At 46.0% G+C, this 12,716-nt stretch overlaps 1 protein-coding gene across 1 annotated transcript in view; it reads left to right on the top strand.

The window, feature by feature from the left end:
- Window positions 1–1,373, top strand: part of tbc1d31 (TBC1 domain family, member 31) — a 36,568-nt gene extending 35,195 nt beyond the window's left edge. Inside the window, exon 22 of the mRNA XM_080193931.1 lies at window positions 1,023–1,373. Coding sequence (XP_080050057.1) covers window positions 1,023–1,138 — 116 coding nt within the window. The 3' untranslated portion in view covers window positions 1,139–1,373. The remainder of the gene's footprint in view (window positions 1–1,022) is intronic.
- Window positions 1,374–12,716: the final 11,343 nt, after the last annotated feature.

Below are 12,716 nucleotides of genomic sequence, written 5' to 3'. Positions count from 1 at the left end.
CATCTGCCACTGAATATTTATAAATTGTTATTAAGGAAAGTGTCCATAGAAACTACTGACATGTATACATCCAAGCCCTGAATGGAAATTGGAGATGGATAATAAAATAGCCTAATTGTATCGCTTGCATCCTGAGAGCTGATTTTTTTAGACACGATGGGCCAAAAGGCCTCTTGTGCTCTATATGATTCTAACCACTGCAAGCAGCCAAAATGTTTTACAGCCAGCAAAGCGCTTTGAGGTGTCCTTATTGCTTGACCAATAGGCATAGTTGATCTTCATTTTTTCAATTTGAAGCTAATGATCCAGAAGTTGGTAGTTTGATTGAATGGAGCAAGAGAACATGGCATGATTCTCAGCCCCTGAGAGAATTAGTTTCCACTGCCTCCACCTCGTCCAGCAAAATCAGTAAATACAGCAGAATGATCATGTCCACATCTGCGTTCGTTGTACATTTTCTTTGAAGTTTCTTCTGCAAAGGAAACCACAGCCTGAAGATTTCAGATGGCAGGGTCCTGCTTCCCAGTCTCCAAAAGAATGAGTTCCTGCGGTCATTTCATTTTCAAATTCCACTCCTCACTGAGGAGCTGCTGGCCAATCTGATTTATGATGTAGAGATGCTGGCGTTGGACCGGGGTAAACATAGTAAGAAGTCTCACAACATCAGGTTTAAGTTCAACCAGTTTATTTGATAGTAATCCCATAAGCTTTTGGAAACGGTCTCTGTTTCCGAAAGCTTGTGGGATTACGATCAAATAAATTGGTTGGACTTAAACCTGGTGTTGTGAGACTTACAGTCCGATTTAACCAGCAGCTCTGGAGGGCAAGGCCAAGGTAAGTTGGAGAGGGGGAGATCGGGGGAGGTCTTGCAGATGCGTCCGGTGGGGAGGGAGGTCTGGAGGCCACTGAACATTTAAAAGGGGGTTTATGATGGATACTGGCAGGTAAGCATGAAATTCAGGCCCATGACACTGTGGCACCCTTCACCACACTCTAATATTTAATTTTTTTTTTTACTGTAGTGTCTTTAGACAGAGGAAGAGCTGACCTGGAAAGCAAAGAGCGTGAATTAATGACTGGAATACGAGAGCTAAGACAAAAACTCGCAACACGGGCTCGACAAGAGATATCCAAGTAGCTCTCTGACAGACGGGCTGACTCATTATTAAATAGTGTCTCTATTAAAATGCAATATTAATATATTTGTACTTTTGATGCGATAGTTTATATTGATTACTCTTTGATTTTGACTTGAATGATGTGAAATCAAGTTTTAATTTTGTTCTTATGTACAGTGGTGAAGATGTGCATATCATGATTGTGTTTTTTAAAAAAAAGTGCTGCTATTGTACAGATTCGGTAATAAAACTGCAGGGAATTTTTAAGGTACTTAGAGTTTGCTCCTTTGAAAATATGCTGTGTTCTCATACCTGTGTAATTGAAGCTTTAATCTCTTTGTCCCACTCTGGAGCATTGCTGTGAAATGTGACAGTTGCTGCAGTTCAGGGCTCCGCTGGGTTGAGTCCTTTCTTGGGCAAGTGAGGTTTACGGTAGGAGGCTTAGGCTTAGACCCCAGGATGTTACTTGTCAGCTGGGGGTGGCTTCACAGCTGGAGTCTCCAGGTCTGAAGTGTGGTTTAGTCAAGCAACTGACATGCGGTTATGAGTTTGTCCATTTTATTAGAAAGCTGTGACTGCTAACTCTCACGAGTACAGGATATCCCGGTCACTCCTCCACAATACATCAACATTTGTAGTTGCCATTTTAGAAAGAGACTCTTGCTAATTTTCAAAATGAGCCTTGTTATCCAACACAGACACTAACACTCGAGATCCCATCCATTACATTATTTTCCTGTCCTGTAGTATGACTACAAGGTTGACCTGCTGCACATAAGGTATGCTAACCACCTTAAAACACCTTCCTTCACAGTAACACCCTCTTCCACACACACACACCGCCCCCCCCCCCCCCCCCCCCACCCCACCTACTGTAAATCCCACTCCTGCCCTGCTTTCCTTGCCACGTGCTATTGAACTGACCCTGCCTTATTTATCTAGCTCTCCTCTAAGAAAGTTGGCAGGCACACAGTCCTGCCCACCCAAGGACAGACCAATTCTTCCTCTTCGAGGGTTTGTTAAGGCAGATGTTCCCAGTTTTGGGGGGGAGCGGGAGAGGTGAATCTGAAACCAGTAAATCCAACAGAGAATTCAGAAGGAAGCTAGGGCCTAGTGCAAATGTGGAAATTGCTAACATAATGAACTGTGAAGATGCATTTAAGGGGAAATCAGATAAACAGATGCAGGAAAAAGGAATAGAGGTACGTTCTAATAAAGTGAAATGAAGCAGATGGGGAGGAACCTTGTGTGGAACCTAAACACCAACATGGAGCCAAAAGCTGGGCCAAATGGCACTTTTTGTGCTGCTAATACTTTGTAATTAGTTCCTGCAGATCCATCACAGCAGTGAGGGGAGGGAGGAAGATGGTGCTGGAGGATCTGGGGCCTTTCTTCTCCATCTCATACAAAGGTGAAAATGACCAATCCTTGACCTAATATCCCTCAATGCAGCTCAGTCATTTACAAAGAACAAAGAACATCCCAGCACGGGAAACAGGCCCTTCGGCCCAACGAGCCCATGCTGCCGCATCACCCTACACCTACCCTGCGTGTCTACGAATGGAACCCCTAACTTAACCAGAGTCGGGAGAATAGTGTCAATTTGGTAAAACCAATCAGCCTAAGAGCACATCTTTGGGATGTGGGAGGAAACCGGAGCGCCTGGAGGAAACCCACGCAACCACAGGGAGAATGCACAAACTCTCACAGACACAGGCCCAAATCCATGTATCTGCACAGCTAGCAGTGCTAGTCACCGAGCTGTTGCGGCGCCTGTCTACCGGTCCAGGATCAAGCACACACACCGACACGAAGTACTAGGCGACTCCCAGAAACTCCAAGAGCAGCCCACGCACGACCAACCGTGTGCATGCCCCTCGTTTGACAACAAGGTGGACCTCCACCTGCGGAATAAAAAGACAAGAATGTTAATTTACAAATCTGCATTTCCGGTCTCCTGAGGTTCTGACCTTATTTAATAGCCCCTACTATAACCCTCCATCCTCGTTTCATTCATGTGTCTGTCCAACTGAACCTTAAACGAGTCCAACGTTCCTGCCTCCACCACCCTACTCGGTAGCGCGTTCCATACCCCCACAACTCTCTGCGTAAAGAACCTTCCTCTCACGTCCAAATTATACCTCTTCCCCCTTCACCCTTAAATCATGACCTCTCGTATTTGTACCCAGTCTAGGGAGCAGTCTCTCACTATTGACTCTATCTATTCCCTTCAGTATCTTATATACCTCTATCATGTCCCCCCTCAATCTCCGTCTTTCCAAGGAGAAAAGTCCCAGTTTCTCCAACCTTTCCTCGTAACCCAGCCCCTCCATGCCAGGCAACATCCTGGTAAACCTCCTCTGCACCCTTTCCAGAGACTCCACGTCCTTCCGGTAGTAAGGTGACCAGAACTGGACGCAGTACTCCAAATGCGGTCTAACCAACGTTCTATACAACTGAAGCATTAGACGGCAGCTTTTATACTCTATACCCCTTCCTATAAAGGCTAGCATTCCATAAGCCTTCCTAACAACCTTCTCCACTTGTGTCGCAACCTTCATGGATTTGTAAACCTGCACTCCCAGGTCCCTCTGTATTTCTGTACTCCTAATCTGTCTACCTTTTATCACATAGCTCCTCTCTGCATTATTCCTTCCAAAATGCATCACCTCGCATTTGTCAGGATTAAATTCCATCAGCCACCTATCTGCCCAATGCACCAACCTATCTATATCCTGTTGTATCACTTGACATTCCACTTCAGTACCCGCCAACCCTGCCATCTTGGTGTCATCCGCAAACTTGCTGATCACACCACCTACGCTCCCTTCCAAGTCATTTATGTATACTACAAAGAAGAGAGGTCCCAGTACTGAGCCCTGCGGCACACCACTGGTCACTGGCCTCCAGCCCGAAAAGGTCCCCTCCACAACTACCCTCTGTCTCCTATTACCCAGCCAGTTCTCAATCCACCTAGCTACCTGACCTCGTATCCCATGCGCCTTAACCTTTTCTACCAGCCTACCATGAGGGACTTTGTCAAACGCCTTACTGAAATCCATATAGATGACAGCAACGGCTCTCCCATCGTCAACCGTTTTTGTCACCTCCTCAAAGAATTCCACAAGATTCGTTAGGCAAGACCTCCCTCTAACAAAGCCATGTTGCGTATCCCTGATCAGATCGCAACGCTCTAAATGCTCATACATCCTACCCCTAAGTATTTTTTCCATTAATTTCCCTACCACCGATGTCAAACTCACCGGTCTATAATTTCCAGGTTTATCCCTACTACCTTTTTTGAACAGCGGTACCACATTAGCTACCCTCCAGTCTTCTGGACCTCACCTGTGTCCAAAGAAGAGACAAAGATTTGCGCCAGAGGCCCAGCAATTTCATCTTTCACCTCCCTAAGCAGCCTGGGATAAATACCATCAGGCCCCGGAGCTTTATCCGTCCTTACTGACTGAACACATTGACGAAGGAAGTGCCGTGGACGTAGTGTACATGGACTTCAGCAAGGCGTTTGATAAGGTCCCCCATGCAAGATTTCTTGAGAAGGTGAGAGGCCATGGGATCCAAGGGCCTTTGGCCTTGTGGATCCAGAACTGGCTTGCCTGCAGAAGGCAGAGCGTGGTTGTGGATGGGGCTTTTTCTGAATGGAGGTCAGTCACCAGCGGAGTGCCTCAAGGATCTGTTCTGGGACCCTTGTTGTTTGTCATTTTCATAAATGACCTGGATGAGGAAGTGGAGGGATGGGTAAGTAAGTTCGCTGATGACACGAAGGTTGGTCGTGTTGTGGATGGTCTGGAAGGATGGCAAAAGTTGCAGCAGGACATAGATAGGATGCAGGACTGGGCGGAGAAGTGGCAGATGGACTTCAACGCAGATAAATGTGTAGTCGTCCATTTTGGCAAAACCAACGGGATGAACGAGTACACTATCAAGGGCAGAAGTCTGAGTAGTGTTGAAGAGCAGAAGGATCTTGGGGTCCGGGTCCACAGGACTCTTAAATCGGCCTCGCAGGTGGAGGAGGTGGTCAAGAAGGCGTATGGTGTACTGGCCTTCATTAATCGAGGGATTGAGTTTAGGAGTCGGGAGGTAATGCTGCAACTTTATAAGACCCTTGTCAGGCCTCATTTAGAGTATTGTGCGCAGTTCTGGTCGCCTCACTATAGGAAAGATGTAGAAGCTATTGAGAGGGTACAGAGGAGATTTACAAGGATGTTGCCTGGACTGGGAGGCATGCCTTATGAAGTTAGGTTGAGGGAGCTGGGACTCTTCTCCCTGGAGAGACGAAGGTTGAGAGGCGACCTGATAGAAGTTTACAAAATGTTGAGAGGAATGGATAGGGTGGACTCTCAGAGGCTATTTCCCCAGGTTGAAATGGTTGCTACAAGAGGACACAGATTTAAGGTGCGGGGAGGGAGGTTCAGAAGTGATGTTAGGAGTAAGTTTTTCACTCAGAGGATGGTGAGTGAATGGAATCGGCTGCCGTCAGTGGTGGTGGAGGCGAACTCGCTGGGGTCTTTTAAAAGACTTCTGGATGAGTATATGGGGTTTAATGAGATTGAGGGTTATAGATAGGTCTGTAGGTTGGTAGGTGTTGATGTGATCGGCACAACTCGTGGGCCGAAGGGCCTGTTTGTGCTGTAGTGTTCTATGTTCTATGTTCTTACGCTACCTAAAAGTCCTAGCACTTCCTCCCTCGTAATAGATATTTCCTGCAACTGATCCTCAGCTCCCTCCAAGAGACCGCACGATTCCGAACCCCTCTCCTTCATGAATACCAACGCAAAGTATTCATTCAGGAGCTCCCCCATTCCCTCCGACTCAATACATAACTCCCCACTTTTGTCCCTAAGAGGACCAATTTTCCCTCTAACTACTCTCTTGCTCCTAATATAGGAATAAAATGCCTTTGGATTTTCCTTAATCCTACCAGCCAAAGCCATTTCATGCCCTCTCTTCGCCCTTCTAATTCCCCTTTTTAGCTCCCTCCTACTCTCTCTATATTCCTCCAGCGCACTCTCCGTACCCAGTCGTTTCGACCTAACATACGCCTCCCTCTTCTTCCTGACCAAGTCTTCAATACCCCCTGTAATCCACAGCTCTCTAATCCTACCTTTCCCATCCTTCCGCTTAACCGGAACATGCCTCTCCTGCAACCATTTCATTTTGTCCTTAAAAGCCTCCCACTTGCCAACCGTGGACTTGCCAGCTAACAGTCCCTCCCAATCAGTGTCCTGCAGCTCCCTCCTAATCCTGCTATAGCTCGCCTTTCCCCAGTTCAGCACCCTCCCGTTCGGCCGGCACTCGTCCCTTTCCATTTTTATCCTAAAGTAGATGGACTTGTAGTGACTGTTAGCCACATGTTTGCCTACCTCTACCTCACCCACCTGCCCCGGCTCGTTTCCCAACACTAAATCCAGTATAGCCCCTCCCCTAGTCGGGCTAGTTACATACTGCTCTAGAGACCCTTCCAAAACACATTTCACAAACTCCTCTCCCTCCGTACCCCCAGCTCTAGGCCCCCCCCAATTCACTCCAGGAAGATTAAAGTCCCCCACTACAACCACCCTATTCTTCCTGCACCTATCCAAAATACCCCTGCAAATGCCTTCCTCCACTGACCTCGGGCTGTTGGGTGGCCTATAGTATACCCCTAGCAATGTAATCTCTCCCTTTTTATTCCTCAACTCCACCCACAGCGACTCAATCCCTATTTCTTCCATAATGTCCTCCCTCTGCACTACTGTGATGTTTTCCTTAACTAACAGTGCCACCCCTCTACCTCTCTTCAACCCTCCTCTGTCACACCTAAAACACTTATACCCAGGAACATTCAGCTGCCAGTCCTGCCCTTCACGTAACCACACCTCCGTTACAGCCACCACATCCAACTGCCTCACAAACATCAAGGCCCTAAGCTCATCCGTTTTCCCTGTCACACTCCTAACATTGAAACAGACACAGTTCAACCCATGAGTGTCCCTCGGAACCTCCTTCTCCCTGATAATTTTCCTTTTATCTGACTCTCTCCCAGCCACATCCCCACCCCCCCTTCCTTATTAGTTTAAACCATTCCTAAACACCCCAGCTAACCTCCCCGCTAAGACACTAGTTCCCCTCCCATTCAAATCCTCCCCACTCCTTCTGTACAATTGCCCTTCTCTCCTAAACACCTCCCAGTGATCCACAAAAGTAAAGCCCTCTACCCTACACCAATCCCTCAACCATGCATTCAGCTGCATGATCTCGTCATTCTTTGCCCTGCTGGTACTGGGCAGCAACCCAGACAGTGCCACCCTGGAGGTCCTGCTCTTTAGTTTGGACCCCAATTCCCTAAATTGCCTACGGACCTCTACCCTACTCCTCCTTCCTATGTCCCCCTCCCCTACGTGTACTATGACCTCAGCCTGTGCCCCTTCCCCTTTCAAAATTCCCTCTACCCTTTCTGTTATATCCTTCACCCCTGCTCCAGGGAGGCAGACCACCATCCTGGAATCATCTGATTGTGTCTGAAGCAACTTGGGCTATTCAAGATTGTAAGTCTGACGTGGAAATATTTTTCAATTGCACGGTTTTGCAATGTAGATAAGCAGACAAATCCTTGAAAGCGACAGGCAGCTGAAAAGATCATTATAAAGTACATGGGTTGCTAGAACATTATAAAACACTGGTTAGGCCTCATCTGGAATATTATGGGCAGTTCCAGGCACTGCACTCCACAAATGACATAAAGGCCTCAGAATGGGAACAGAGAAGGTTTGCCAGGGATCAGGGACTTTGATTCTGAAGAGAGATTGGAAAAGTTTGGAAAAATTGTTCTCCTCGGAAAGAGAGAAGGGTAAGTAGTGACCTTGTGCAGATGATAGATTTTGATTGGATAACTCAATCTTTCTGATGATTGGGTCAATAACCAGAGGTTGTAGATTCTAAAATCATTGGAAACAGTATTCCTCTTACCATACCCATGTATCTCACTAATTTCAGCACCCAGTTATCTCACAGGAGACAATGAGATGAGCTGGATGTTGGTGTTAGGTGACAACACATTGACAATCAAAGGTGTGTCTGTAATTCGGAGTTCTTTTGATTTCATACAGTGCAGAAGAAGGCCATTTTGTCTATCGAGTCTGCACTGACCATATACCACCCAGGCCCTATCCCCATAACCCCACATATTTACCCTGCTAATTTCAACCTTTATTATTTTCACGTATTAGGATAAATTGAAAAGTATTGTTTCTTGCACACTATACAGACAAAGCATACTGTTCACAGAGAGGGAAAGAAGAGAGTGCAGAATGTAGTGTTACAGCCATAGCTAGGGTGTGGAGAAAGATCAACTTAATGCAAGGTAGGAAACGAGAATGAAGTTTTAGAAGCATAGAATGAGTGTAAAAGAATCATTAGGTACACTGGGTGTAGCTTGCAAGAACTCACATCACTCTGGTGCCATCTTGAGAAATCAAGTTCTGAAGAGTTGTGTCCAAGTACTGGTTTCTCACATTTACATCAATCTGCTTCCTGGTGTGAAGCAGTGAGATTACGGACAACAGTCACATTGTGGAGTTTATTTATTAATATCACAAGTAGGCTTACATTAATACTGCAATGAAGTTACTGTGAAAATCCCCTAGTCACCACACTCCAGCCCCTGTTTGGGTACACTGAGGGAGAATTTAGCACCTAACCAGCACAGCCTTTGGACTGTGGGGGGAAACCAGAGCATCCAGAGAAAAGCCGTGCAGACATGGGGAGTCTGTGCAGACTCCACACAGACAGTGACTCAAGCCAGGAATCGAACCTGGGTCCCTGGCAGCAGTGCTAGCCACTGTGCCACCTCCATGCCACCATGGGGACCATATGCAGTCTGGTAGCTCCATATAACTGGAGAAGGCTGCCCTTGATTCATAATTCAATTAGCTCGCCACTGCTGGCAGGCATATCATTAAGACCCCACTGCCACGAAAGCCACTTCTCTGAAAATAGGCCAGGAGCATGGTGACAGACTGATTACAAGAAATTGTTGCCATGCCCATCTCCAAATGTGCCTTTGCCTCTGTGGCAAAATCCAGTCATACTAACTTCAGAGTTTTAGCATTGGCTTTGCAAAGTTGCACAAGAGAATGCATGTTGTTGACATTGATGCTGCATTAGGATTACTGGGTATTCTTTAGACAGGCCTGTTTCAGTAAATTCATTGCGCCCATATCACAACTATTTGCTTTCATTCCACTTACATGCACTTTCAGCCTCAGTAATTCTTCCAATCCAGTTATTTCAATGATGTGATCTGCATAGAAATTTAACAAAAGTAATGGTAAAAAATTTCTCATTAAATGAATTCTTGCGATATGAAGATGTTAAAATCTTCAGGAATGTCCTCAGTTTGATTTCAACTGTACTGACTTGGCCTTTTAACTCTCTGGAGATACAGGTGAAGTTAAATAAAGTTTACTTATTAATCACAAGCAGGCTTACATTAACACTGCAATGAAGTTACTGTGTAAAATCCCCCAGTCGTCACACTTAGGCACCTGTCCAGGTACACTGAGGGAGAATTTAGCACGGCCAATGCATCGAACCAGCATGTCTTTCAGACTATGGGAGGAAACCGGAGTGCCCGGAGGAAACCCACACAGACACATGGAGAACGTGCAGACTCCACACAGACAGTGACCCAACCGAGGAATTGAACCTGGGTTCCTGGCACCGTGAGGCAGCAGTGCTAACTAGTGTGCCACCATACCATCCTGAAGGTGCTTCAGTTGGGTTTTTGGTGAGATAGAAATGTAATGGTGTGTGGGAACACTTTCTGGTCTGGATGCAATAGCCTCCAAGTTTGCAAAGCTTCCACCCATAAGAACATAAGAAATAGGAGCAGGAGTAGGCCATCTAGCCCTTCGAGCCTGCCCCGCCATTCAATAAGATCATGGCTGATCTGTCGTGGCTCAGTTCCACATTCCCGCCCTCTCCCCATAACCCTTAATCCCCTCGCTTATCAAAAACCCATCAACCCGCGTCTTAAAAATATTTAGCGAGGCAGCCTCCACCACTTCAACGGGCAGAGAATTCCAGAGATTCACCACCCTTTGAGTGAAGAAGTTCCTCCTCAACTCCGTTCTAAACTGCCCCCCCTTTATCTTGAGGCTGTGCCCCCTAGTCCTACTGTCCTTTCTGAGCGGGAAGAGTCTCTCCACCTCTATCCTATCCATCCCATTCATCATCTTATATGTCTCAATGAGATCTCCCCTCATTCTTCTAAACTCTAACGAGTACAAGCCTAGTTTATTCAGCCTCTCCTCATAGCTCAACCCCGTCAACTCCGGTATCAGCCTAGTAAACCTCCTCTGCACTCCCTCCAAGGCCAAAATATCCTTGCGTAAGTGCGGCGACCAAAACTGCACACAGTACTCCAACTGCGGCCTCACCAATGCCCTATACAGCTGCAGCAAGACCTCCCTACTTTTCTATTCAATCCCCCTCGCTATGAAGGCCAGCATCCCATTCGCCTTCCTGACCACCTGCTGCACCTGCAGGCTGGGTTTTTGCGACTCATGCACAAGGACCCCGAGGTCCCTCTGCACCGTCACATGCTGCAGTTTGTCGCCATGTAAGTAACAGTCCTTCCTACCATTATTCCTACCAAAGTGGACCACCTCGCACTTGCCAACATTAAATTCCATTTGCCAGTTCCTGGCCCATTCGCCCAGCCTATCTAGACCCTTCTGCAGACTCTCCACACCCTCCGCACAATTTGCCATTCCACCAATCTTGGTGTCATCAGCAAATTTCGACACCATACACTCGGTTCCCTCCTCCAGATCATCTATATAAATGGTAAATAGCTGAGGCCCCAGCACCAATCCCTGGGGCACTCCACTAGTCACCAACCGCCAATCCGAATAGCACCCATTAACCCCCACTCTCTGCCTCCTATTTGACACCCATCTGTACCTAGACTCACTCACTAAGAGTAGCCCTGGATATGTACCCCAAAGCCAGCCCAAGCCTTCAGAACAGGAGAGAGAAAGGCAATAGGGTTGTTAGAAAAGTGAGTTTGGTGCAGTGGAGTTTCGAATGGGTTTAATGCAGGTGAAAGCGGGCTTACTGAGGAGAGAGTTGGAATAGTTGAACCTGGAGGTTACAAAAGAAAAGATGAAGGTTTCAACAGTAAGTGAACAGAGAGTAAATAGTAAGTGGACATAATTCAATTTAAATATTGTAGCATTTCTAAAAAGATGCTCACTCCTTTTTGTCTCAATCAAAAGAGATGAAAGTTTTACATCATGGAGTTTGAAATAAATGAAAAAAATTGATTTGACTTATTATGATGTGTTAGTATACAGTGAAAAGTATTGTTTCTTGCACGCTATACAGACAAAGCATACCATTCATAGAGAAGGAAAGGAGAGAGTGCAGAATGTGGCGTTACAGTCACAGATAGTGTTTAGAGAAAGATCAGCTTAATGTGAGATAGTCCCTTCAAAAGTCTGATGGCAGCAGGGAAGAAGCTGTTCTTGAGTCAGTTGGTACAGACTTTTGTATCTTTTTCCTGCAATTTCAAGAACAATATTGAGCTAATGGCAGATTTCAACCCACATGGATGGATGTTGACACTGCTATTGAAACACCTTTGCAGACTTTATCAAACCTCAAGTTAAATAACCCCTTATACACTTTATGACCTTGAAAAAACTCTGAATGTTGCATGAATGATTTAAACCTGTCAGTATAGACATGTCAGTTACACAATTAATTGGTAAAGGAGTGGCTGCAGTGAATTAAAGGTTTTCAGACAGGTGTTGGAATTGAACATAGAGCAAGAATCGAATATTGTACATAAACAGACATCTTCCCATCAAAGGAATGTAAAAGCAATTCTGATTTAATGGAGCGATCGTTCAGAACTGTTGGGGCAAATATGTCTTAAAACCACTAGTTCCTTCATTTCAATCTTAAAGGTTAATCTCACCCATTGCATTTTCCCAGAACAGTGCTGTGACAGAATGGAGTAATAATGAAACATGGAGATTAAAAAGTTATAACTGGTAAATCTCCTGCGATGACCTTCTCTTCCCATTCAGTGCATCATTCCAAAGATACCATGTTAGGTTCCACATGCACGGTGGCACAATGGCTACCACTGCTCCTCACAGGAACCTGGATTCAATTCTGACCTTGGGTCACTGTTTGTGTGGAGTACGCACGTTCTCCCTGTGTCTGCATGGGTTTCCTCCGGCTGCTCTGGTTTCCTCTCACAGTCCAAAGATGTGCGGGGTAGGTTAATTGACCATGCTAAATTGCCCCTGAGTATCAGCAGGATTAGTAGGGTAAATATGTGGTGTCACAGGGATGGGATTGCTGTTGGTACAGACTTAATGGACCATATGGCCTCCTTCTGCACTGTAGGGATTCTATGATTCTAAGTTCACACTGAAAGCAATCAGTTCCACCTTGTCATTACCTTTCTCAACTCCTCCAATATCTCTAAATTGTCAGATTGCTTATCAGATGACAAGCCCTGGGTGCACTGCAACATTCTCCAATTAAACACTGGCAAGACCAATGGGCAAATTTTCCACTTCC

Source organism: Carcharhinus amblyrhynchos, chromosome 8, assembly GCF_965287045.1.
Source record: "Carcharhinus amblyrhynchos chromosome 8, sCarAmb.v2.hapA, whole genome shotgun sequence".
NCBI lineage: Eukaryota > Metazoa > Chordata > Chondrichthyes > Carcharhiniformes > Carcharhinidae > Carcharhinus > Carcharhinus amblyrhynchos.
Note: the sequence above shows the minus strand (reverse complement) of the source record. Positions and strands in the feature narration are given on the sequence as shown.